Source organism: Lepeophtheirus salmonis, chromosome 5 (assembly GCF_016086655.4).
Source record: "Lepeophtheirus salmonis chromosome 5, UVic_Lsal_1.4, whole genome shotgun sequence".
Lineage (NCBI taxonomy): Eukaryota > Metazoa > Arthropoda > Copepoda > Siphonostomatoida > Caligidae > Lepeophtheirus > Lepeophtheirus salmonis.
Window position 1 is genome coordinate 73,108,881 of NC_052135.2, and position 27,746 is coordinate 73,136,626.

Genomic DNA, 27,746 nt, shown 5'->3' on the forward strand with positions numbered 1-27,746 from the left:
AATGACAACCTTTGTATCAATAGTATCAAAGATATTGTAAAATAGGAATAATAATCATTATTTAAGTAGCAATCCAAGCCAACTTTTCCAATACCTACAATACAAAATATGTTTACAAATGCTTCAATGTGATGATCATAAAGTGCAAAAATGCAATAAGGATTAAGAATATTTTGCACAAAGAGTTGACATTGATTGAGTGTTGGAATGAAACTATTTACCTCTATCTAATCGATTGCAGAATCATTAGTAAATTTGATTATGTAAAATGAATAAAAGAAAAAGATTTTATTTACTTTATTGGCCTATTCATAATATGTGATGCTTTAAAACAAGGTTGCAAAAAAGCGGTCATTCGCTTGAGTAGATTACTAGTCGTACTGATATTTTTTTTTTCTCTCACTTTTTATAGTATCAAGATATCATATATCACAATATAATTTTCTGTCATTTTCTGTTATTCAGAATAAAATTTATTCTTCCTTCGCAGAATTCACCTGGTTAATTCAATTAAATAGGATGAATTCATGGATGCTACTGAGTTAGTTATACATAAGTTCATTGCTAAACCTAATTTAAAATCCCATTAATTATTTTTTACTTCATAAATGTACTCCTCTTTTCATTTTTAACCTTCCGTTAATAAAGTGGGATTTTCTGCACCCCAATGTTGATAAAATTGCTTTAAATCTGTTTACGAAAAAATGCAATGCTAAAAACATCATTAATATGCTCTTGAAACATCTTTTGGAATAAGATGTCACTTTTTTGTTTTTTCAAAATGTATTTTTTGGATTCATTTGCAAATTTTGTAATTTTTAATATAGGTTTGATGAATTGGTTATTTTCCTTTGTTTATTTCCTTTTTTCTAATTTAGGTATACAAAGGTCCTACATATGTAATATCATATGTTAGCCAATATACTACGCTCAATTTCATTATTATTAGTGAGTATATTTTTAGTACCAAAAGTTTCTAAAATATTTCATAGAAGTTTTTAACAAAAATGAAATTATAATATTTCAACTATAATAATCATATATTTGATGTTGTTATGAGCGTCATTTTGTGTCTATGTCAACTATACACAGATAAATATAATTCCCTTAATATTTTAGTTGAACCCAAGTTCATAAATATCCTCAAAAAAAAATGTTCACTAACGGAGGGTTAATATGTCGCGCTGAATTTAAGCTACACACGCTCATTATTAAAATTAGTCCTCCTCAGACAAAAAAAAACAGACAAAATTTACTCTATTATTATGGATAATAAATATACAGTCAAACTTTGCCTAACGCCCCCCTGTTTGAAGCATGTTACCGTAATAAGTAGCCAAATTTAGAATGGTTTCGAAAGGAAACCTGGTTTAACACGTCACTTTTTTCAGTTACCCTTGCCTAACCACTTAATACAGGTTTGACTGTATATTTCTGTAATAGATAACGAAGGAATTGATAAAGCTCACGCATATGTTTTTTATGATTAATAATAAACCATGATGAAATTTGTCAATTCCTTCATTTTCAATATGTACATAAAATAACAAGTAAAAATATTCGGCTAAAGGGTATAAGATACATATAAGCAAGAAAATATCAATAAAAATTCAGGCAAAAAAGAAGTTCTGAAAAGCCTATAAGGTATAATCTATAATTTTAAATCTTCTCACGTTACAACATATACATTATATATTTACATATTTTTTCATTGATTGATAGTTCATTATTTATTTCATAGTTTCTCCTCTCTTACTATTAATTTTGAGTAACTCTGATGTAGCAAATCAAGAAGAATATTTATATTAATCCTTTTATAGTAATAACTACTGTAGAATTCAAATATTACTAAAAAATAAAACAATTGAACTTTAGTTAGGTCCATTTTTTTTTTTTAATAACTCGAAGTCCCTCAAAATATGTTGTTGTTTTTTTTGAAAAATTCAACTCTACTTGAACTCGAATAATCAAAACTTGAATTACTTGAGTAATGATAGTCAAATTCGTAGCATCACTAAAAAGAACAGTAAAAAACTGCAAGAGCTTCTTTTTTATACTATGACAAAGGAGAAATTTTGCACTTATCGTAAAATGATAAAAGATTATTTTAAAATATTTAATTTATTGTCGAAATACTGCAGCTACTTAAATACCCTATCAAAGGAGATAAGCTTTTAATTGACGTACAAAGTGGAGACCCAAAATTTACTATAACATGACTAAACTACGAAAAACATGAGGACTGATCATAGCAAAAGAAATCCTTAGAGACAAGAAGATGCAAAAATGATTGAGCAAAGACTTTTGTTTTGTTTATTTCATTTACATGATTTGGAACTTCATAGATATAATAATTAAGAATGTGAATATTGGCTAAATTGAAAAAAAAAAAAGTATATCTTCGCAAGAAAAAATATAAATGTTCTTATCAATTATCCTTCCTTTATTCTGAAGGTTATAATGTACCACCAAGCAAGGAAGGAGTACCATAGCTTATCATTGTCATCGGAAATGTTGTCTCTCAAAATTATCATATTTTTTATGACATTCAATCGGACGTGGTTTTTACGCAATTTAGCTAATATTTATATCCCTCATAATAATTGGCAATTTCCACCAAGAAAATGATATTAAACTCTGACTGACTCTGATCACTAATGGTATAATAACCATTAACTAATTAACTTCCTTCATTTAGCTGACGTTCAAATCATAATTTATAAGACACTTTGACATATGTAGCTACTGTTTATTGCAGCAGACGAAAGTTTTTTAATATACATAGGGGCCAACATTTACCCATTTTAACATACAAAGTATTGAAGTCCATCATTACAAGATCCTGGATGAGTTAGGGAAAAAGTTTATTAATTGAAATCCAAAGAACATGTTTTAGTTAATGTATACGCCCCTCAGATGGCGAATGTTCCAGGCGGTGGCGGAAGCTACTGCATACACTCTGAATGTACTAGGTACAAATGGAGGCCAAGGCCTTTTTGACGTAGGTCTTCAGGGTGTGGGTTTCTTTCCTGCTTCTGGGGAGTGTCTGAGGTCCTCCCCGACCTTCAATCACATGAAAACATTGTAAATCGTCTGGCTCAGGTCCCATTTTGCTCCCAGATAGCCTACTGGGACAGTCTCGCTTGGAGGAACGCTGGAATCCCAATCTTCTTCACATACTGTATGCTCATGGTGGCGACTAGAACAATGTTTTTCTTTGAAATCGACAGCTAATTATGTGTTTTACGACATTGCTTGTTGGAACATTGTGAAAAAATTACTCTTAACCTCTTAAAAATTGTATAATAGAGATGGGTAAATAATAACGACTGCCCGGTGTAATAAAGTCGTAATATGTCAAACTAGCATTGGAAATCCCTTTATCGTCTCTATATATTTATTTCCCTATAGATCGAAGCAAGTTAGTTTATCTACCGGGATTTTAACTCGTTATATAATCTTCTTCATGATAATAAATAAAATTGTACAGTATATTTGTACTTCTATGGATACTAGGAAAATTGACCGAAGGAAAATGGCCCCCAGGAGGGAACACGTGTAATTTTATTCAAATAGGTCTTTGAAACAAAATAACAATTGAAACGAAGCTTAGTTTTTTTTTTTTTTTCATTCTTCGCATTTTTTAAGAATCTCCTTTATGAACTTGTGAATCAAAATACAGATTATATTATTTTTGTCAATGGTTAAGATAATGGTCAATGGTTAAGACTTTAATATCCTCCTATATTTTCAATCAAACGCTATTCAAAAGGACAAAAAAATAATGCAATTAGAAGCTTAATATTGTAAATTAAGCCTTTTAATGAAAAAAGTAAATAAAGCGAATGCACTTTCGAAAAATTAAATTTTCTTTAAGACAAAACTTCATTGATTATAAGAGTTACTTAGGTTTGTCTGTTTTGTCGTCTCTATTAAAGTATTTATTTTTCTATCGTCGGACCCAATTTAAAATGTATATAAAAAAAATTCACAATAGATTGTAAAATATACTGAATATTAACTATATAATGTTAATATATGCTTTTACTTCCGTAAAACAATAAATATTAAATGTTGATCATTAGTGTTCTTTTAATGAGGGCCTTTTTCGTGAAAAAAGGTATATTAATTGAGTGATTGTGCCCTTAAAATATAATTAAATGTGTACATAATATACATATATTATTTGTGACCACATATTTTAAGTCTTTTTTAAATACGTATATTATGTACTTGGAGTTATTACATGATGTCATAATGCGTGGTTTTAGGTTGAATTTAAACACCTTACACGTATAGCTCTTACCCTTCTCTTCTACATAGGTGTCAGTTCCTAGACTATAACTAAGTGAGTGTGGTAATTTCATAGCATGTTTCACTTTTTATCTATATTAGTAAGGAATGTTTATCTGTATATATGTATATTAAACTGTACTGTAATGACAAATTTTGGGAGTTTTGGTATAGCAAGATTTATTTTATTTGCATTTTATGCATCTAAACGAGAAAATAATCATGAACCTTTCGAGAAAAAACGTCCTTCAAAGGCGCTTTAAAATATAGATAGGTATTATAGGGTATATATTAGGCATAAATAAACAATGAAAGTATATTTGATAGTAGTAAATTAAACAATTAGTATCATGAATCGAGATTTGAGTAATAAAAGTGAAAAGAAACATCAAAATGCGTAACACCCGGTACCAAAAGCGAATATTTATTTATTTAAATCCTGTTTGGAACTGAAATACTCATACTATGAGTCTTATTAGAGAAATATTATTAAAATACTGTTGAAAAATAAGTGTTTTATCTATAATACTTAAAAAATAAAAAACCTGTAACTTGATTGAAATTGATCATTTTAAAGAAGCAACATTTTTTTTTTTTACATTATTTCAAATCAAAACGTGACCGTTTTTTCGAACGGTTGATGGATATTTCCTTGTTTGAGGAATAAAATGCAAAATAAAAGATATCTTGAACTACCAAATTTCCAACTTTTGTCATTTCGGTACAGTCTAAAGTATATGTACTAATGTCTAAACGTATGATAAACAGTGACAGAGTGCGTTTTATATAGTGCTCCTGAAATATTAATAAAGTAGATACATGGTAAATGGGATATAATGCATAAACAGTGATAAAAATCGTGTATATAATGGGTATGTAGATAAAATAAGAAAACCGAAAATCAACATGGGGACCCTGACAATTGAATGTTTTGGAGGAGATCAGCTGCAATCACCTGTGATAAGGGATGAGAAGGAAATAAACAAAGACATTAGCAAGAATTACGTCGATGTCGATCCCCAATTCTCCTCTGAGTCCAACAAGTATTTACAATTATAACTCACCAACAAATAAAAAATAAAAAAGGTTTAGGAAAGGAAGTTCACTACTCAGGAATTAAATAAATAGAGACGTCAATTGTGTGAATTTTTTCAGCTGGCCCGTTTTGTTTCTGTTTTTTAAACTGATTATCTGAAGAATGAATTTTCATTCCTTCACACTAGCCATTATTATATAATTCCTAAGTAGTGAACATTCTTTCCTAAATAGATTCAATGATATTCAAAACCTGATTAAACATTCGTGTGTGCTCATAAAATACGGAGTGAAATCAATGGCAACTGTGGCCCCTTTTCGAGAGGAACACAAGCATCTCCCCACAAAAAAAGAGTTTATGAAGCCCCCAAAAGCTTTCATCCTATATATTACGTTAAGTCAAAAGTTCTGAGCGTTTTTTGCTAGAAGTCTATAGTGAGCTATATCACCAGATTAATACTTTGCATCAAAAAAAGCTTAAAGTAGCTTGAGGGTTAAGTGTACACTTTTAAAAAAACTTCATTTACTGTTTTTTGTTTGCTGAAGTCAGTTGTGTGTTACAGCATTCTAAAATGGAAGTAAAAAAAGAGAAAAATCGTTACATTCTTCAGTATCACTACAACCAAGGTGCAAAGACGGAGTAGGCGGCCAAAAAAATTGTACTTTATATGTATCCAACACAATATCAAATGCAACAGCAAAGCGGTGGTTCAATCGATTCCATTCTGGTAATATGGACGTCAAAAATGTCAGTAAAATAATGGGAATCGCTGAGTTGGACCGGCAAGTGAGCACTTATTCCATAGCCCAGGAACTGAAGATTAGCCAGAAAACCGTTTGGAACCATCTAAAATGCGATAATCCTAACTATGATTATTGTCGAAATAAAGCAAAAAACACTCAGAACTTTTTACTTCGCCTATTAATTATATATACAAACTAAATCTATTTATATAAATAACTATATTATGGCGTTGATAATTTTTGTGTCTAACTCCCCTCCCTCAAATGATGAAAGCTAGCAACGCCCTTGGACGTTTCATTTTTTAAACGGACGTCATATATCCTATAACCCCTATTTTTATATTATATAAACCTCATATATAATCAGGTTTTATTTCGGAATTTCTATTGTCTTGTTAAAAATTTAAGTTCCTCAATTAAAAATTCAATGGCCACTAATGACAGACAAATACTTTTTGTAACTAACAAATAATTATAAAAAATCAAACAAAAAAAACACGCTTTTATAATATATTTTTGTTTCATAAAACCAAATAAGAAAGAAATATACAAATAAAAGATGGGAAGAAGTTAGGTATTTTGTTTAATGCATTTACATAAATATATGCAAGCTATGTGCAAAATACATAATTGACCACTTAACTGACAATAAATCATAAATATTATATATTTACATCCTTTTTAAATGAATCTTGAACATGAATCAAGAAACGGAGAAATGAATCTAGATTACATTTGCATTATTCAACTAATTAGGAGTATCCATTTCTATTGATTAATCCTTACGAGGCGTAATAAATTACATGTACTTTAAAGTCATTGGTCACAATTACGGAGACATAAATTATTCTATTTGAAAGGATATTGTTAATCAAATGAAGGATATACACTATACAGCCTGGACCCTAAATACTCTTAAATGAATAATGGCATCTAACTTCTTTTTTTTTCTATAATGAGTTCTCTAAAATTTTTATGTGAACAGTACTGAATATCATATCAACAATTAACAAAAAAATATTGAAAATAGTTGCTTTTTGCATAAACTACTCCCTGATACATATATATATATATTTTTTCTTACATTGTTTGCTTATATCTCCGTTCCACTTTTTAATGTATTCAGTCTGTTGGCTTTATTCCATAATTTTAGCACTGTTTTATGCTGACATTCTTTTACTCAAGTTAAATAATTAAAAGAAAGTTGTACATTTGTACAAAAAAAAATGCAATTCAGACTAAATTTTGAAACAAGTCATTCCAGCTTGTTTTTGTGTTGACAGACCACATATTTAAAAAAATGTGTGTATAAGAAAACCAACTTATCAAGTTTGAATCAATTTCTTAAAATGCTCATTCGTTAACGCAGATCCACAAATCGTGTTTCTTCTTTTTCATGATATGATAAGAAAATGGTTCTGCTCTAGCGTTTTGTTAATGAGCTACAAAACGAATGAGTGAATCCATCAAATTCTACCCCCCCCTCAACTACTCATAGAAAATGTCTTGTAACATATAATTACATCATGAAATCTCTATATCATTTTGTCTGTTATTATCCAAAAAGCAAGTTTTCAATAACATTTTTTTTAATGTTTATATCTTATCTTTCAAGGAAAAATGTAGAATGAAAATTCATCAATACATAATATGTGGATACCTCACCTTTAGAAATACGAAGTATATATTTAAGCCTATATTTTAATGCATATAATGATGAATGTACCTATATGCTTTGGGTACATAAATTATTTATTTACGGTTGATAATAATTATTTTTCCCAAAAGAACCAACTCTACGATGATTATAAATAAGAATCGTTTGCTAATTGTATAACTTTTTAATAATTGGTAGGAGCCGTCAATTGACATGTGATTTATGACTTTGCAATTTCGACATAAATATTTAATGATGCTAAAAATAACTAAGCTTGAGCCAAAGGAATTTATGTCAGGCTTGTAAATTAAGTAAAGGATGAGGGTCGTGTCTTTCAATTCATTTTTGAGTGTCCGAACGCCTGAACGAACAAAATGGATCGATTAACGTTGAAAATGTTTAGAGTGCAAAGAATAACACTTTCTGGCCCAATGAAGTATGAACGTTTTTTACTTATAATAGTTCGTCAACAAATGAGTATACAGTGGCACCCTCTTCCGGAAAAATAATACAATTTCTTGAATGATAACATTCATGATAAAAAAGGGATATATATATATAAAAACATAGAGTGATGATGTGAAAAATAAGTTGACCAAAATATTCAAATTGTAGTAATAATAAATAGAAATGCTAACAATATAGATGGCGCTTCAAATGTTCGATCCTCACTGTATTTTACATTTGATTATATTATTCGATATGGAACTCTTCGGTTTTTATAGAAGTATAGGATGATTCCATAAAAGATCTAGAGGGATTCATGTAAATCATGATATTTTCAATTGTTTTGACCAATTAACTCTAGGCTTAAAAAAATGTCTTTAAATTTTAATTAGTATATAATCCTCAATATAATTTGTCTCCATGAATAAGGGTATGGTAATCCCATACAGGACGCTATGAAAATTAAAAAGTACTTTTTAACTTATATATTTTACACCCCCAAACTACAGATTGTTACATCACCTTGCAGATAATATATATTTTTGAATTTCTTCATAGCCTATACATTTGCAATACAATATATAGTACAATATATCTTAAATAGGGGAAAATTATGAATTATTACAATTGTATCTGAAATTCAAAAAAATTAATGCAAAATCAAAAATATCTCTTTTCTGTTTCTACAAGCTGAAAAAAAATACCCATTTTAAATTAAACCAAATTAATAGGGCGTGAGCAAAGTAAAAAAGTGTATATTCTCTGCAAATTGGTATGATAATCTGTAGCTTTTAGTAAAAACAAGATGCAAAACGACTACTACCTTATCAATTTTAGTCGAAATTTAATTGACAAATTAAGAATACTTTTTGTCGGATAAGGGTGCTGAGAGTATAATGAATTACTTTATAATCAATTCCGCAAACTTCACGTATAAATTCACACTTGGTGAATTCCGCCAACGGAAGAAAAATGTGTATACATCACTAAAAAAAAAAAGATTAAGTGGTGTCATCTATTAAGCCTCAAAAGCAGTGGTATCAGGCCCATAGAGGACAAGGGATCATTTGTCCCACTTTTTTAGACTAAGTGTAATATTTCTATAAGAAAATAATAAGGTTGTGTAACAATGACGTCACAACTGTATAATTTATTCCTCTTGTACGTGCAAATACATTACGGCACCCCTATTTAAAAGTGATATCTTGCGTGGGAAAAGTTTTCTCATAGCTAACTAAATTTGTGCAAAAATGAATCACGTTGTCGTGGTTTAGATTTGAAAATAAACAGAAAGAAGTTAACAGCGGAGGAGTACCTGAATGAAAATGTTTGAAAAACAACGAATATGTAGAAAGTGTGTGAACGGTCCAATCCTAATTTATTTAGAAATATATAATAAAACAAAGCAAAATCCGTCTTACCTTTGGACCTTGATAAATACGATTTCCACGAAAAGAGGCTTGGATCTGTAGCAATTGTAGCAGAATAATGAGTCCTATCAATACCTGGAATTGAATAATAATTTTTTAGTATAACGTTTAATGTATTAACAATATAAAATGTATTTTAAATAAATAGACGATGCTCATAAATTAACAAAAGTAATGTTATACCATTAATGAATAGACCATAAAGTAACTAATAGTTTTTTCCTCATGAGATCTTGCTTTCCCGGAATTTTCCGGGGGTTGACACTTATGGAAAAATTCTGAGAAATCCACCATTTAATTGTTTCATAATATATGCTTAATTTCACAATATATAATTAAATAAATTAAACGTTGAATATATGTTACATGACCGGTGGTGAATTTCAGAATTATATCATGTTATGGAATTTTCAAAATACAACACCCACCCAAAATAGGGAGAAAAATAAAAATTATAATTGATAATCAGTAATACCAATCGTTAGCATTTTTAATTCTCCTTTTTTTTAGTAGCAAACTGGAGAGTGTCCTTCTTTTAAACTTTTATCATTAGTGATGTTAATATTGTGTATTATTTAGCTGACCTGCTTTTTTGGAATGGGTAATCTGAAGAATTATTTTTTCACTCAGCTGTTGTCATTATTATTTAACTCCTGAGAAGTTAACTTCTCTTCCTACTACATTCAATTATATTCAAAACCTGATTGAATATTGAACAATCGTATGTGCTCAAATAAGACGGAGAGTAACCTTGATGATTTGTTGTGTAGATATAATTGTTATCCCTTGTTGGAATCCGAGTAGAATTAAGGATCGACATTGGAGTAATTATTTCCATTTCCCATGTTTATTTTATTTTCCCTTTCCTCCCATATAACAGTTGATTGTAGCTGATTGAATTAAACGTAATGACCGCTCAGCTACTTTCCTCTAATTAACACATTATCAGGGTTACCAAGTTGATTTCCGGGTTGTTTTTTTATTCTTTTTAACATGCCCAAAATACACACAATTTGCATCACTATTTATAAATAAAGAGGGGTGTGCAAAAAAACAAAACTAATTCTAGCAATTAGAAAAAGAAAATGGATAATGCGTGCACTCTTTCTTTTTTTTTGTTGATTGTTTAATAGGTAATAAGTTTCCAACTGAAAGAAGAATTATCGCCCATCTCTGGTTTAAATTGTTTTAAAAATGCATAATAAATGGCTATATGAATTGAAATATAATTATAATATTTTCTACAAGACTTATGCTTTTTTTGAATGCAGAAGTTTTTTTTCTTTAGAGTTGTTATAAATCCCCCCCCCCCTCAAAAAAAACATATAACAAGCAGTTGATATTAACAAGGACTTTAATTCAGTAGTACCATATGTCCCGCCCCCGCCTTTTATCGCACTCTTAGTAAAATCCCATTTTTATTTATAATACATACATTTTGTCAAAAAAGTACCAGGAATTGTTAATTTAAATTGCCAACCCTGAAGGGATTTAATTTTTTTATTGGTTGGCAGCACCGTTTTTGTTATAATACCAAGTTTGAGTGCGATCAGTAGACCGGTTTTCTTGTAACAGCTGGATAAGTCAGTCTACCTCACTAGTGCTCCACGATTTTTACAATGAAGAAAATTATTGAACAAAGACTTTGCCTTAAATTTTGTGTTGGAAACGAAATTTCATGTGCTGATGCGTTGAAAATGTTAAAAAAAGCTTTTGGCGAATCAGTTATATAGAAATTCCGTGCATATGAATGGTACAAAGCGTTCAAGGAGGGCCGTGAGATTTTTGAAGACATGCTGCATTCTGAACGACCTTTGTCCTCTACTACCAAACCGAACTTCATTGCAGAGAAGGAAATTGTGTTGAAAAATTATCATACCAGCCTAAGGGAGTTTTTACATTATCTAAACATCTCTCACGTCAAAAATAGCCAGAATTATGAAAGAACTACTCACGGATTTTACACGACGATAACGAACCTTCGCACAGAGTCACAATTGTGAGCTAATTCAAAGGCAAACACGCAATAAATACCAGCGATCAACCAACATATTCACCTGATTTAGCTCCATAGGACTTTTTTTTTTTGGTTCCCCATCTTAAATTCCCAATCTGTGGAACCTGTTTTGAGTCTATGGAATCCATAAAGCAAAATTTGTGGAAGGAGCTAAAGGTTATGCCAAATAGTGTCAATAAATTAATGTTTTGAGCACTAGAAAAAACGTTGACATACGTGTATTGCATCCAATGGAGATTACTTTGAAGGCAATAAAATAAATTTTAATGATTCAATATGAAATTGGTGTTTTATTTAACAATTGTTGGTACTATTTTGACAGAATGTATATAAGGTTAGGCTAACTTAATATAGATTTTTTCTTCTTAATATATAGAAAAAAAATGTAAGTTTCATAAAATATATTATTTACTAATGGGATTTCGGTATTTCCTGCAATCCTGCTCAAGGACAATTTCACGGTAAATGATAAACTCTAGTAACTACTTAAATTAAGAAAGAATTAATGGTATCTTGAAAGCAAAGGGATGACCATAACAAGATCTAGTATTTAAATATACTTTTATGTATGTACATGCTATACTCATATATAGGTATATCTAATATGACATGATATATTATCAAGGATCTCATAATGTGATTACAGTAATTGTCAGAGAGCTTCTCATTTATCAACTGAGATTTTATATCGAAAATCTTTAGATTGCTCATCTTATAAAACTTGAAATTATAACCATATTAGTTTCCAATCTATATTCATAGAGTTGCAGAAAATATGACTTTAAATGAAATCTTTATAAAATAAATATTAAGAATTATTCTTTTGTATGTTTATTATATAAACTGTGTCCGTTCATAAATGACGTATTGTTATAAAAATAAAATAATATTTTTTTCTATTTTAAAGAAGTTTTTTCTTGGAAAACAAACAATTCTCATTAAAACATAAACGTTTTCAATCAAGCGTGAGGTCTATTGTAAGCGTGGAACCAACTCAACCTAATTGGTTGCAGTGCCCTAAGGCCTAACTTCATAGATATTGATGGAGTAACAATTTTACAGTATTTCATATTATTTTTCATATATAAGTCATATTAGTTTTATTAATAGCAATATTTGTTCATACTTTCATAATAACTTAACTATGTTAAAAGGAGATTTATTCAAACGTGCTCAATTTGTCAATTTTTCCTCCTTATCGACTTATTTAGGGCAATAAGTAACCTTAATAATTAATCTGTAACAAGAATAAAAAATAATTCATTTAACCGAAAGGAAACTTGATCCTTATGAACAATCAATAAAAGTGAAACATTTTCTAGAAGGTTATTATTAAAGAGGTTTTTATTGTGTACTTAAAAAGTCTATATTTAATTTTTTCATTATTTCAAGCTTTCAATGTGTTCAAATAGGAAAATATATTCCTTGGGCTATACAATTTTGGCTGAAATTATAAATCTCTGAACATATGCTGATGTTTTGATTTTAAACATAAATAAATCAATTTAATAGTGCACTAAATAATGGTTCGTTTGGTTGATTAAGTACTTTGTAATACAACGAATATAAAATAATCTAATTGATTTTAAAAAGGATTGAATATTGAAACAACAAAAACCTAGTCAAGAGGAGATTGTAACGCCTTGAATGCCTCGCTAATGAAAATGTTATCGAGGGCTCGAGCAAACTTTTCGGAAACCCCTTCACAAGTTAAAAGGATTCCGCTACAGGATGGCGACATCTTCATTATTCACAAATAACTGATGAAAAGTTGTTCTTTCGTTGGCATGGAGAAGGAGCCAAATTTTCATTTGTTATACATGACTGTGGGGCTCTTGAGTCTTTGTTTCAAACATTGATCTCCAAGATTGATTGGACAAAAACTGAACTAATCATTACAAAAGTTCTACTTATCCTCTATTCCACCCGTTCAAATAAGACAAGTATTTCTAAAGGCTTCAATAAGTTGGTCGGAAAAAGATCTCTCGAAAATTTTTGGAGAAAAGAAACCTTTTTTTTTTTATGTTTTGTTTACAGATAGACTCAATGAGTAGGTTGTGAGTTTATCTCTTATGAAGTATTAACGATGGGGAGGGGGGACTTGGAATCCATCTGCGTACCGAGGAATGAGCTTTAAGGAGATCACATCTCGTTAAGTAAGCACTTCAATATTTACTTGTCGCTACCATGAACCATTACAGTATAACTACAGGATAAGCGTAATGGGTATTTGGGGAAAGGAACTTTTATGTCATCAAATTCATGAACTCCAAGGAATAGAAAATTAACATACATTAATAGAAATATACTGTACAAGCTCCAATGATTGTCTAATCGTACGTGGATATTTATTCGAGCAGTTGCATTCGATTGAGTCGACATACCTCTCCTCTTCCGTTGTTCGTTATGTTCAAAAGTATGCCATTTTAGAAGTGTTTAAATAATAAGTTAGGAATGTATCTAACAACAAAACCAACTACACCAGTAAAATACCCAATGAATCAGCTGTAAATTCCCTCGTCTCACTTGATACGTCATTATTATTTCATAATTTATTGTTTTGATCAATAAACGAAGTAATAAATTATACTATACTTATGCTTTGTTTCCAAAAATACCAGAATACAAGTTATTGTTGATCCCTTGTAGTTGTCATATATTGACCATTTTTTTTTTGTAAATAAATTTTGGGATCATTTACCAATATAAATGTTTAGTTCTTGAATAAAATACTATGTAGGATCTTAATATTAATAAAAAATAGGTTTAAGGGCAATTGGCGGAAAACATTTTTGCCAAAGGACAATTTGTGGATTGATATTTCACCGAAGGACCGTTTATGACATTTGCTAGTTCGTCAATCTATGAGTATTTTCCAATATGAATAATCCATAGTGTCGAATAGTAATTGATTAATAACAGAAAGATGATAAGAACTTTTTCCATTAGAATTGCTCGTATGTTTTCGTTTATTTAAAGTACTACAACTGTAAAAATTCGAACTACATTCGAACCATAAACTACTCTGTTGTGTTTATATAATGATCATTAATAAATAAAATTAATAAAAAAATATTTTTATGCAAAACAACACTAATTAATTTACTTATAGGACATACATGTTTAGTATATAAACAAAATCTATTTTTCATAACATTATCTTAAGTTGAATTATAATTTACAATCGTATAAATGAATGGATTAAATATCATTTGAAAAGGCCAAATATCCAAAATGGCCCTTCGGCGAAATGTGGGCTTTGTAAATTGTCCTTTGGTCAAATGCACATTCAGCAAATTGCCCATCGACGAAATGTCATTTTGCAAATTTCCTATGGCAAAATGTTTTCGTCTAAAAGTGTACTCACTATTGAATATATACGAGGGTAGTCTGAAAAGTTACTGACCGCAACATAAAGACGGAAGCACTTGTAAATAAAAGTTAGTGACATCTAAAGGACTCTGGGCAAAGAGTGGACACTCAAGGCATGGAATGTAGGATTGAGTAGTTTGCAATATTGATGGGCTTAAAATTAGAAGCTGCAACATGTTCCCTAGACACGCAGCCAGTTTGAACAGGCCGTCTCCCTCCCCCCTTGGTGAAAAGAGAAGAATAAGGGCGACTACGTCACAACAATAACACGATATTATAGGTCCGTGTTAGGAACATAGTCTTCCTTGTTTTCAGATTGAATTGTTTATTTTTCCCTTAACCCCTCTTTCCCTAGAATTCTTTATTAACATCTATCTAGGATATGTGGGCAGTTACTCACCAAAGTTTCAGCTTTTTTGAACGTACAGTTGTTATATAACAATAGCATGGGTAGGATACTTTTGAGACCATCTTCTTATATATAATTCATTTTTTTAAATGTTGATAAATACTATGATAATGATAGTTGGTGAGTACTAAAGAATGCAATCGGTATGATTGACTGATTTTGCTGATTAGCAGATGATTTTGGACCTCTTTCCCATTCCTTTTTAGGGGAGAGGCTGGGTTACACAATACATGTCCCGAAGTGTGTAGGAAACAAAATGGAAGGTTTGAGACAAATAAAAGTTAAACATTAATTTTAAAGGGCTACCCTAGTCATGTTCTTCATATTGATGTAAGTATTTATAGTAGATTTAATATAAAAAAACAGAACTGCAACAGAAATGCATGACCTTCACGATCCCCCAAGTTCTTTGAGAGTGACTATATTTTTCAATATATAAAATCAAAAAGATTACTCACTCCGTGGGACTCATCTTGATATAAATTATAAAAAGTAAGATGAAATTAACCTTCAAGAAAAAAATGATACGATAAGATGATTTTTTTCTAGGAAAGTTAAACTTCTTTTTTTTTGTATCGTGCTTAATCTTTCTGTTTGGTCGCACCTATTATGTTGATGGGTTATTTATAGCCCAGATTGTACTTTTGATAAATTTCTATTAAATCATTAGGGATGGTTTTTTAGGGGGAGATAGACAGGGGTAATTTAACTTCGTACAAAAAATATACACCTTTATTACAATGAATCTTCTAGAACACATAATAATATACAGATCTAACTAAGTAATGTGCCTAATTTACGAATGTTTGATTGGATCCCAAAAAAGGGTCCAAATAGTCATTGGCCAGCCTACTTTTTGAAAGACCATAACAATAAAAAATTGAAGTTTCTTTAACGGAAAACCTTTTATGAAAAAAAAAAAAAATGTGGACCAATACATCCGTATTATAAAATTCTAGGATATCATATTTTTAAAACCTCTAACGAACTAGATATAATAAAGTAAAATATTAGAGGGATAGATTTTTGATAGACAGTAGAGGTATAATTCCTTTTTCGTTACTCCCATTATTCCATGTCTGTCCCATTTCGACATCCAAATACACGGGAGCACGTAGATTCCCATTTTTCAAAATTATTTTGAATAGAAAAATGGTTTTTATTCGTATAATATTAGGTGGATAGTTCATAACCCAACATTGATTCCAAGTAATAATGGTTTTATGTAGCTCTAATTGGCACGCTACGATTTACTTAGGCGGACTGTATAATGGGCTTGGAGTGATACAACCCTAACAATTTAAACAACCCATTTTACCAAGTAATCATATCCTTTTCTTGGTGGATAAACATTACTTACGTATTTCTTATATGTAATGGACATTTGCATGATATTTCCGTGTGTTTTTTCTGTACATATAATGTACAAAGAACAAATTGTAATTTTTTCACCCCTCGTAAAGAAAAAGGATAGTCCATATGGGATTTTAGAGGTTGGTAGTGATGTAAGTATGTACTTGGAACAGAACAAAGATTTCGTTTAAGGTAGTGTACTATTATGAATTTATAATTGATCCATGGGAGGAGAAGGTGTTTTGAAGAGATGAAAATTAGAAATAATTGAATTCCTACCATTAAAAAAATATTTATGTACATATAAACATACAAATAGGCGATTGTTTCCTGTTTAAAAAATGTTTTCAAAAAAATTAGATATGTCAATAAAAATTAGGCTTTTGTTTACAAATATATAATATAGGTGGATTATATTAAAAACATACCTTTATTTACTACATACTCTAAAATATAAATAATTATCATTTTATATTTAACATTTTTTTATAACAAAAATAATTATATATAAAAAATAATCACTGACGTCATAGATTACATTATAATGTGAAGCTACACCGTATTAGAGACCTAAGGATGATTTATTATTATACTTTTAAACCCTCTAATATTTCATTGATAGATTTTTGATAGCTAGTAAAAGTTTAAGTCCCATTTCGACATCCAAGTATACGGCAGCACGTATTTCGTTATATTTTTTAGTTATTCTTAATGGAAAAATTGTTTTTATAATCATAAAATTAGGTTGTTTACACCCTCCAAAATGCTCGAAATAAACATAATACTGACATCACATGAAAATACTCTATTATGGGAATGAAATCAAATATATGTAGATGAGGTTCCCTACAAAAAAAGCAAGTAAGGATTCTTGGTAAAAATATGACAAATATGACTATGTTAAAGACAAAATTTGGGCCAAATACCTTAATTTTGAATTAATGTTAATTTTCCCATCAATATAGGAAGGTTTAGTAATTATTTTCTAGTTCAGCCATTCTTTGTACATAAACAAACTGTAATAAATACTTTGTCATCTTGTCATCATTAGGTAGATAGGATTATGAACATTATGAAGTGATCCAGGAGCCGGGTGTTCGATGTGGCCATGATGGCCAATGATGTATAATACCTATCCAGGAAAGTAGGAAGTGTTTTTTGGTGAAGACCGTCAAGGAAGACTCGACCAAATCGATAAATCACCTCGCCAACGACTTATCCATGGCTGCTATGGCCATCAGGAGGGCCGTGAAGAGCGACTTGGGATTATCTTCATACACGAGGATCCCCACACCACCTTCTGAGAGGGGTCATGAAGGTCAATAACCTCTCCAGTCCACGTTTTGCAACTCAACCTTCTAGAATTTCTAATTAACATTATTCTTCTCCGTAATTTGCAAAATAAATTTTATGGCAATTTTTGGTGTTTCATTAATAATCTCACAGAACCTCGGTTGGGAATAAATTCTCTAGACTATGGCTGACATTTATGGTTATATTAACCCATCCTATAAGTTTGATTATACATATCCTAATCGACGAAAATATTATGTCATGAATTATGGGAGCGTGTATATTTATTGATGAAGTAAAAAATAATAATTAGGAATTTATCATTTTCTTATTAACAAGGACTTGATGGCTGACGTAGAACACATTTTAGTTCGAATACAAAGAAAATAAACGATTCCTTAAAAAGAATTACATTTAATATCATTCGTAGAAAATGATAATTATATAACAAAATAACGTTGGATTATACTACATAATTGATTTTGTATTAAATTTATTGGGATGTTGAGGAAGTATAATTAAAACTTTGATTCGATGATATTGTTTTCATGATAACAATTGATTTTCTTTGTTTGAAAACAGTAAAATTCGTATGAATCCATAAAATGAATATTGAGAGCTCTTACTCATGTGAAGTATAAAAATCAACTAAGTTTTTATGTATCTATATTTTTCAATTTTGAATACTTCTATATTAAGTCACCAAATTTATTTTTAAACGTCATTTTACATTATCGTCCTGGGATGCTATTACGTCATGGCAGTGGTCTTGTAAACCCACATCTTCTGTCACTTCATTTCCGGGGGGGGGGGTCAAAGTTTCCCTCTCTGAGTAGATATTTGATATTCTTGAAGAGAAAACAGTCATTCAGGTTTATGTCGAGGCTGTAGGGAAGGGGTTTTGTTATGCTCCAGACGCCTCTACTGGTCAGGAAATCATATTGATCACTCTGTCTATCTTGTTCTTCTCCAACAATTTGAGGGGTATCCAGATACTCAATAGCTGTTTGTACCATAGATCGTCTAGCTATCAGGATCCGATGAACGTCTGCTGCAACTTGTAGAGTGCTCAGCCGATAGTTTGAGCCAATCAGGTTACGAACACTGGTGATGCTATCTATGCTACGTGTCTCTCATGGGACATTCTGGACAACCATTCTTCTCTACAGTTAAATTGTCATCCTCCATGGCTTTATTCCAGTTTAAAATAGTCTGGACTAACAAGGGGAGTGTTCTGGCTCGGTGATGGAGAGTTTAGTGTAGATCTCCGTGACTGATTCTCCCACCTTTGAGCGGAGGTAGACATAGCTGCAAAAACACGGATTATCTATCGTGCAGTGGTCAAATGACTATCTAATACACATGTACCTTGATATTTAATACCAAAACGAAAACAAATCTAATCATTCAATTAAAGATGTCAGAAAAACGATGATGAATTATTTATGTAGTGTCATCGAACCTTAAAATTATTTATGACTCAATTTAATATTAGATCGAATTTCCAAATATCCCCCTGACATTTACTTAATAAGAAAATACACGTTATTTTGAACTCTTTGACTAATAATTAGATACTCATAGACTGTCTAGTGCTAAATTTAGCTTAAAATATAGCAATATATCTATTTCTTCATTGCAACTTATTGAGATATTTCCATAACGCAAACCCTTAATATCGGAGTATAGAATAAATTAATCGGAAAATGTATTCTATAATAGTTAAATAGCATAAATTGAAGATTAAAGACTCGTAGAGTACTCAATTCCAGGAGATAAGTTTTATTTGTACAGGGTGTTAAGATCAAATCTACAGATTTTTTAACAACATTTTAAATAGTCATTGCGGCAACCGTTTTAGGCAGATTTACTTGCAAATTGGCTTAAATTGCACATATAAATGATGACAAAGAGCTAATTTAATATATGGGATCATTAGTCTCCAGAAGAGTCTTTAAAATCTTGTGCAATGTATGGATTGGAACAACAGTCATATTTGAGACTCCCAATTTGAAATTTCAATGTTCTTGTGGACAAAAACATCGTCACAGAGAAAAAAAGAGACACCATCCGACAGCTGCATCATAACCAAATCGACAGTGCACGTCAGTGCCGATTTGATCTTAACATCCTATAGTAGAACTCCGAAGCTAACACTTCTTATTACCCTTTTGACGCAAAACGGCGAGAAAACATTTCTTGAAGCTCAAACAAAACCTAAACATTTTTAATGTAATACCATTAACTATTAGTACTTTGGTCATATCACTACAGATGAATTTAGTTCGAAAATTGATTGGAAACTCCACAGCATCAGAGCAAATGTAAGTCAACTTCCGGGGTTCAAATGTGCCTTCATTTTATGATTTTTCTTAAATGTAATAAGTTGTAACTGTTGAAATGTTAAGTAGCAAAAAAAAAAAAAAAAAAAAAATGAACCGTAGTAACAAATCATGCTTCGAAATGCATCATTAAGTTATGATCAAATTTAACCCGTCTCTTTATTGGCAATAAAGTCATAAAAACTATGATTTGTATTCAAGTATTAAAGGATTTGACGAACAAAATAACGTATTAACCCCAGACTGCTTTTAATTTATGATGATTTTTAATACCTTATCTATGGCATTTTATGGATACACGTAACATAGCAATTCAAGAGTTCAATTGCAATTAATTAACTTTTTCAAAAGTGGATTTTTGATTGTTACTCTCATAAACAGCACATTCAGGGATTTTTAAGGAAGTTAAACATTCATGATGTACTTGGTAGTGTTGAGACTGGGTTCGAAAACACCTGCGGTCTCGGGCCGATATGTAATCGTTGCAGGGGCGTCGGCATGTTTCTTTTCTTTTTTTGTGTGTGTTTTTGGATTTTTTTGGAAAAAAAAAATCTAAAAATTCAAATTTCAGAATTATTTTTAATCTATAGCTATTCACAAAAAATTACATTTGTCTGAAAAAAATTTGAAGTATTATCTATAAAATATTAAATTTTTATATACTTTTTTTTCAAAAATCAATAGCTATTCTGAAAAAATTAAACTTTTTGAAAAAAAAATCAAAAAACCATAATAATTTAAAGAAAGTTAATTTTTTTGGAAAAAAATTTGAAAAATTAAATTTTAAATATTAGACTTTTTTTAAACAAATTTCCAAAATCCATAGCTAATAACAAAAATGACAAATAATATTTTTGGAAAAAATTGAAAAATTTAAATACGGGTATTAAATTTTTTGAAAAAAATTTAAAAACTAAATTTCAAATATTACATCTTTTGGAGAAAAAAATCAAAATCCATGGATATTCACAGAAAATCAATTTTTGTAAAAAAAAAAATTCAAAAATCCATAGCTATTTACAAAATAATAAAAATAAATTGGTCTGCTGCATAATTTTCCACAATGACGACTAAAAAATCTAGTAAAAAGCAAAAATTTCTTAATCTGGGTGGAGGCTACAGCCCTCCAGCAAACCCCTCTTGGTTGTTACGCGCACTTTTTCTACTTTTTTATGTCCAACCTGTGGCCCACGGGACGCATTGCAGCTCACTTAATGTTTATGTGCAGCCCAATACCAAAGCTTACTTCAATTAGTATTTTTTAGCAAAATTGTCACAATATCTTAAAAATTCGTAAGTGCACACAATACATACAAACATTTTTTTAAATATTTGATGTCATCTCGTATTTTTTTATAATCTAACATTAGGGGCATCCGTAAGGGAGCTGGAGGGGCTGTAGTCCTCCCAAAATTAAGGATTTTTTGAAAAATTATCGCTCTGATGGAGAAAAAAATTTAATGACAAAACTGAGAAAAAAAAGTATATTCGATCATCAAAAAACCAGCCCCCCAAAATATATATATATATAATCTTGCAAACGCCCTTAAAAAGGTTGCCATATTGTTTTTTTTTTATATTTGGGCTAAATTTGAAATAAATTTGTAGTTACTAGTTTTGTTTCATGAAATTTAATTTAATAGGTTCTCTAGTCCATTAAAATATTTCAAATGGCTATATGACCCATTATATTAAAAGGTTAGACATCCCTGATTTGAATCGATTGTCGTCTTGTTAACATCTACTATTATTTCCTATCCTTGCTGTAAATTGTTTTAATAAGACATAATAAAATAATAGTATATTTGAATATAAATATAACCCTGAACTAATGTCATTCAAATTGTTGAAGGTTCTTCACTTTATAACAGAAATTCATTTTATCCCTCCAAAATCATATAACCTGCAGCTAATATTAAAACAAGTTTTTAATTAGTGGTACCATATGTCCCCTTTCTGCCTTCTTCTAGTGCTTTTTTTTTCTTTCCTTAGAAAAATTTCAACTCTACAATCTTTACATTTTTAACAATTTGAAAACACACATGACGTCATCTAGTCATGAAGATTTTTTTTTTTTGTGGGAACAGTTCAGACATAATTTCATAGAAGGACTTTTTGAACTGGTATTCGTAATGTAGCTGAGATATTAATAATGATTATACATGAACCCTTTATTAATTTAATTTATCACTGCTAAACTTTTTTTGAAATACAGCTAAACCAGTATTAAGCAGAATTAAAAAAGCCTTAAAAAAGTGACCTTTTAAAACAGGTTTTATATTTATAACACATTAAAAGTTGAAAATAGGGGATAAATGAAATGTAGATCTGGACAGTAATGACTTTCGTTTATTTTTAGATAAAGAAATGGTGGGGAAAAAACATTCATTATGCTGGAAGTCCTATCTATTTTTTATTTTTTGGTAGGGGGGCATTTTATTTTTTTTCTAAATAAAATAATTTGATATATTGGTAGAAAAAAATTTATTAAAAAATGAGGGGAGGGCTGCAGCCCCTCCAACCCGCCCCACAAGACGTCCTTGTTATGTGAATGTTATATAGATTTTTAATTTAATAAATCGTCAAGTGAGGGAATATATTTCTAAAGCCGGTAACTCCTTCTTTTGTTTTGTATTCTACAGTCTAAGTAAATCTAAAAAAGAGACCGTTAAAAGCAGGTTCATCTATGAACCTATGTAGTAGCTATATAATCATTTGTCACTGACTGAGGATACGACCGGACACGATGAATACTGATTTTGAATATTATAAAATTCTTGCGTGGGAATTGGATATGACCGCTTAGTCTTTAATCATGTTCCCGTTAGACCAGGTTTGATTCTAATTTCCTATTATGCAAATAAATATATATTTTTTAATTATCTACATTCTTTGATTAATAATTGACTTCCTTATTGAGGCAGTAAAACTGACTGAATTGTGGAACTTAGATTGAATATAAATTATATTTTTCTTTACTTGACTCAATGATCAAAAACTCGAACTTTATAGTAATAACTCGAATCCAACACTATCAAATACTAACATAATGCACATAAGACCTATTGAATATTATTAAATATATAGCTACATTTCCGCATGATTTTTGTTTTTGTGTAGACAACATTATACAAATATGTGATTATGTATTTCTTAAGTCAATCAGATTAAGTAACGGTTGCTCAAAATGTATTATTGCTTAATGTTTATAAAACCGGGAAACAACCTATGTAGCAAAATACATTAATTGGTTTATGAATCTATAATATTATGCATACCTTTGCACAGAGAATGTATCTTCTTCATTCGTTTGTGAATTAAGGGAATCAAGGCATATAAATTTAATTATGTTTTAATAGAGGGATCTTAGTATGTTGCATCACTATCGAACTCGGTTAATTGAATATTTAGTCGAGTCGAGTTGGAGTTTGATTAAATTTATCGGGCATTGAAAAATATTGTTTCATTGAATTGATCAATTCCACAATTAAGTCACTCTGACTAACCCCATAAAGCAGTGAATTATTAATCAAATTTTTAAACAATATTTCAAGTAATCACTACTTAAAAGTATCTTCTACAATAGGGATCTCCAAACTTTTAAGCCTTTTTGACCAATACTGATTACTTTGGTAAGTATCGAGAGTCAAAACTGTTATATATTTTCACCCATTAAACTTTATAACATAACGTTTATTGTATAATCCCTTATCTGTAGGTAATAAGGGGCTATATTTGAACTGTGGGGTGTTGTTTGGAGATCCTTGATTATATGAAAGCTAAAAATGATATTTTAAGCTTTTTTTTGTAAAATATACAGAGCAGAAAAACTCGGTGCCAATTAGACAAAAGAAAACATGCTCGGCCAAAAATATGACAACGAAATTTATAAGAAACTACTTAATAAGAGTGAAGAACCAACTGGAAATTTCACCTCTGAAGATGAACACGGACATTTCAACATGTGTTGAGGCTTATACTGTAGGTAGGAAGCTTTTCAACTAGATTTACCGAAAAAAATGGATTGGTTCAATACTGAATTCGATTTAAGGTATAGAGGATGAAAAAAAAATTACTTTACAATTTCAACTTGCAACAGACCTATTGTTTTTTAGAATGACTTGTCTAAATTTTTTAAAACAATACAATACCGTTCACAAATTTACGGCCTGTCCTTTGTTATATATTCCGAGATATTTCGGGTCTTTGAACCTCAGAGGTCAAAAAATTGTTGATTCAAAATAAATCAAAGCGAGAATTCTGTTTGAATAAGTAGATTGCAATAAGTGTGTATCATCAAAAATAACAGCATTAAACTTTGCTGTTCATAATGCAAAGGCTTATATCGTAAAGACACTTCCAGATAAGAAATAACTCTTTACAAAATACCAATGATTTTTTTATTACTGTAGCTGCAAGATATGCCGTGTTTAACATCGGTCTCTTATGGATTATTTCAAAAAGTATTTTCCAGTAAAAAGTGCTCACAAAATATTACAGTTTACGCTCCTCTTATTCCCTAAGCTTATCATCTGATATGAAAGATGTGCTTATCGAACTTTTATGTGACCAAACACTTAAAACAGATTTTGACTCTAAAACACTTGACAAATTCTGGATTTCTCGGATGAATGAGTACCAACTGCTAGTTAAAGCAACTTTGAATTTACTTATGCAATTAGGCTCAACTTATTTATGTGCAAAGACATTTTCCGTGTTAACTTATATCAAAGATAAATACAGATAACGGCATAATGTGAAATGTGATCTTCGAGTAGTTTCTGTTTCCAAAATTAAGTCAAGAATAGACATGATTTTCTCAATTTACATTCGTCAAATTAAAACTTTGATTCGTTTAAAAACATATTTGCATTTACCCCGTTTTTAATTTTATTTGTTTGCAAGTCTCAAATTGGACTTTATTTGGATTTAATTCTACATATATTTTTCAATATATGTAGAATTAAAATCTTTATTTTTGAGCAAAATAGTCAAATAACTAATGCTATTTCCCTCTTGGTTGAAATTTATTGGGTTGATTTTTGGCCTTTAAGTCATATATTTACATAAAATGCACTCCTAATCTCATATTTATCTATCAATGAGAGGAGTAAGGGTCGCACATTGTCGAGCCACATGTTTTAAGGGTCGAACTCAAAAAGTTTGGAAACTACTGGCCTAACGTATTAATCCAGTTTCCAAAAACTCTGAAGTTCATTGTGAAAGTCTTCAAAGGAACCGTATTTGTCAGGCAAAATAATGCAATGTTTGTATATTTTTAGTCGTAGATCTTGGCTAGGATGTCTTATTTTAAGCTAAAATGCTTATTTAACAATCCATATAATATAATTTTTATGTTTTGTATATATCCGTATATTCTTGAATATATTTACATAAAAGATAAAAAACTGAACATGATATTTATTTTTAATGGAATGTTTCGAGTTGTTTTCGAGTTTTAGCATTAATCGGATACATCACTAGTATATAATAATCACTGGGATTATGGTTAAAGGATTCGATGAATATTAATAATGCAATGTTTCGGAAAATCTTCTTTGATCTGCTTGTTTGAATTACATAAATATTAGTTGCATATGTTTTGATCATACAAGCGCATTAATAGGATACATATTTGCTACTATAGATGAGACAAAGCACTAATAATACATTAATATAGGGAGTACGAGCTGCTATTATAACGTTAACATGTATGTTTAGTAAAAATATGTAGGGTAGACCGGGAACAGTTTTAAACACTTTATGCTCAATTAGATACATACTAAATTTTATAGTTTTATCAGTGGTCTTAATGTTGTTGGTAGAACTTGAAATAACTCTTTTTGTTAAGTTGTGACCAATTCCCAAAAAATATGGAATAATAATTCCATAGTTTGAGAGAATAAGCTAAATATCTATATCAACTGATTTTTGGAGTTGTTTTTTTCTTTTCCTTTCTGGTGGAGGTTGAAAGATACAATAAAGGTAACGACATGATCAGTCTTATATATCTCTAATAAAAGGCCCTTTATATAAGCACTTTGAGTGTGAAATAATCCAACCCTATGTCATCATGGAACACATAATATGACGAGTTTATAATTGAATTTCGAACAACATTTAATTTTGAGCATCTCACTTTTAAAATCGATTATTTACCAAATAAACGCTCAAAACTTTTTACTTCAACTAATATATGATAAAAACTTTGGAGGACTTCATAACTTCTTTTCATAACGCTTGTCTGCTCTCAAAAAGGATTGACACCATTGATTTCACTCCGTATTTTATGAGCACACACGAATGTTTAGTAAGGTTTTGAATATAATTGAATCTGTTTAGGAAAGAATGTTCACTACTTAGGAATTATATAATAATGACAAGTGTGAAGGAATGAAAATTCATTCTTCAGATAATCAATTTAAAAAAAAAACAGGCCAGCTGAAAAAGAATTCACACAATTGACGTTACTATTAATTATTATTTAATTCCTGAGTAGTAAACTTCCTAAACCTGATTGAATCTTCGTGCGTGTTCATAAATGGAAGAACGTAACCCTGACAATGTAGTGAATAGCTTCCTAAAGACATTCGACGAAAAATACTCAGAACTGTTTACTTGACCGAATATTATAGGTTCAAACATTACTTTTAGTCTTTACGGCTGTATCTCAGCTGAAGAAGTAAAAAAAAACGAAAAAAGTCAGGAAATCAAAAAGGAATAGTATTTATGAGAAAAAAGGATTAAGCTATCACAGATGCAGGATCATGAGTAGAGATGAAAATTGGATGCATTTTTAGCTCGCCTGTTTTTGTACTTTTGAGTCGGCAAACTGATGTGGGAATTTTCTGTTCATAAGCTGTTGTCATTATAATTTAATTCCTGGGAGATAACTTTCCTTTCTACTTCATACATTATATCAATGATATATACGAAACTGATTGAACATCTGTGGGTTTCTTGAAGAAATGTAACAATCTTTATCTATAGAAACAAAGGAATAGTAAAGGTTAAGCTCGAACTTTTAATACAAAAACATAAAAAGGCGGTAAAATATCCAAGAGGAGAAAAGATATGCATCAAAATTGTTCGTGCAAAAATACCAAAAATCCTAAAAAACACTTTTTCCGCAATATTTCAAAGAAAAAGTTTACCTTTTGATATTTTTACCCAATAATGGACATTAAATTAAACATATTCAGTGTTCATTTTATGGCCCTACCAAATCTGTTAATCCAGAAAAACAATGTTTTTGAACTGTTTCCGCCCTCCCTATGTATATACAAATTTATAAGCTTATCTACGTAAAATATTCATATACATACTTTCAATTGACCTGCTCAAAGGTACATAT

The 27,746-nt window shown here is 30.1% G+C and overlaps 1 protein-coding gene across 1 annotated transcript in view; it reads right to left on the bottom strand.

Moving 5' to 3' along the window:
* LOC121117624 (uncharacterized) overlaps nt 1–27,746 on the bottom strand; it is a 306,996-nt gene that overhangs the window by 261,531 nt on the left and 17,719 nt on the right. Inside the window, exon 2 of the mRNA XM_071888945.1 lies at nt 9,598–9,681. Within this exon, the coding sequence (XP_071745046.1) occupies nt 9,598–9,681 (84 nt within the window). The remainder of the gene's footprint in view (nt 1–9,597; nt 9,682–27,746) is intronic.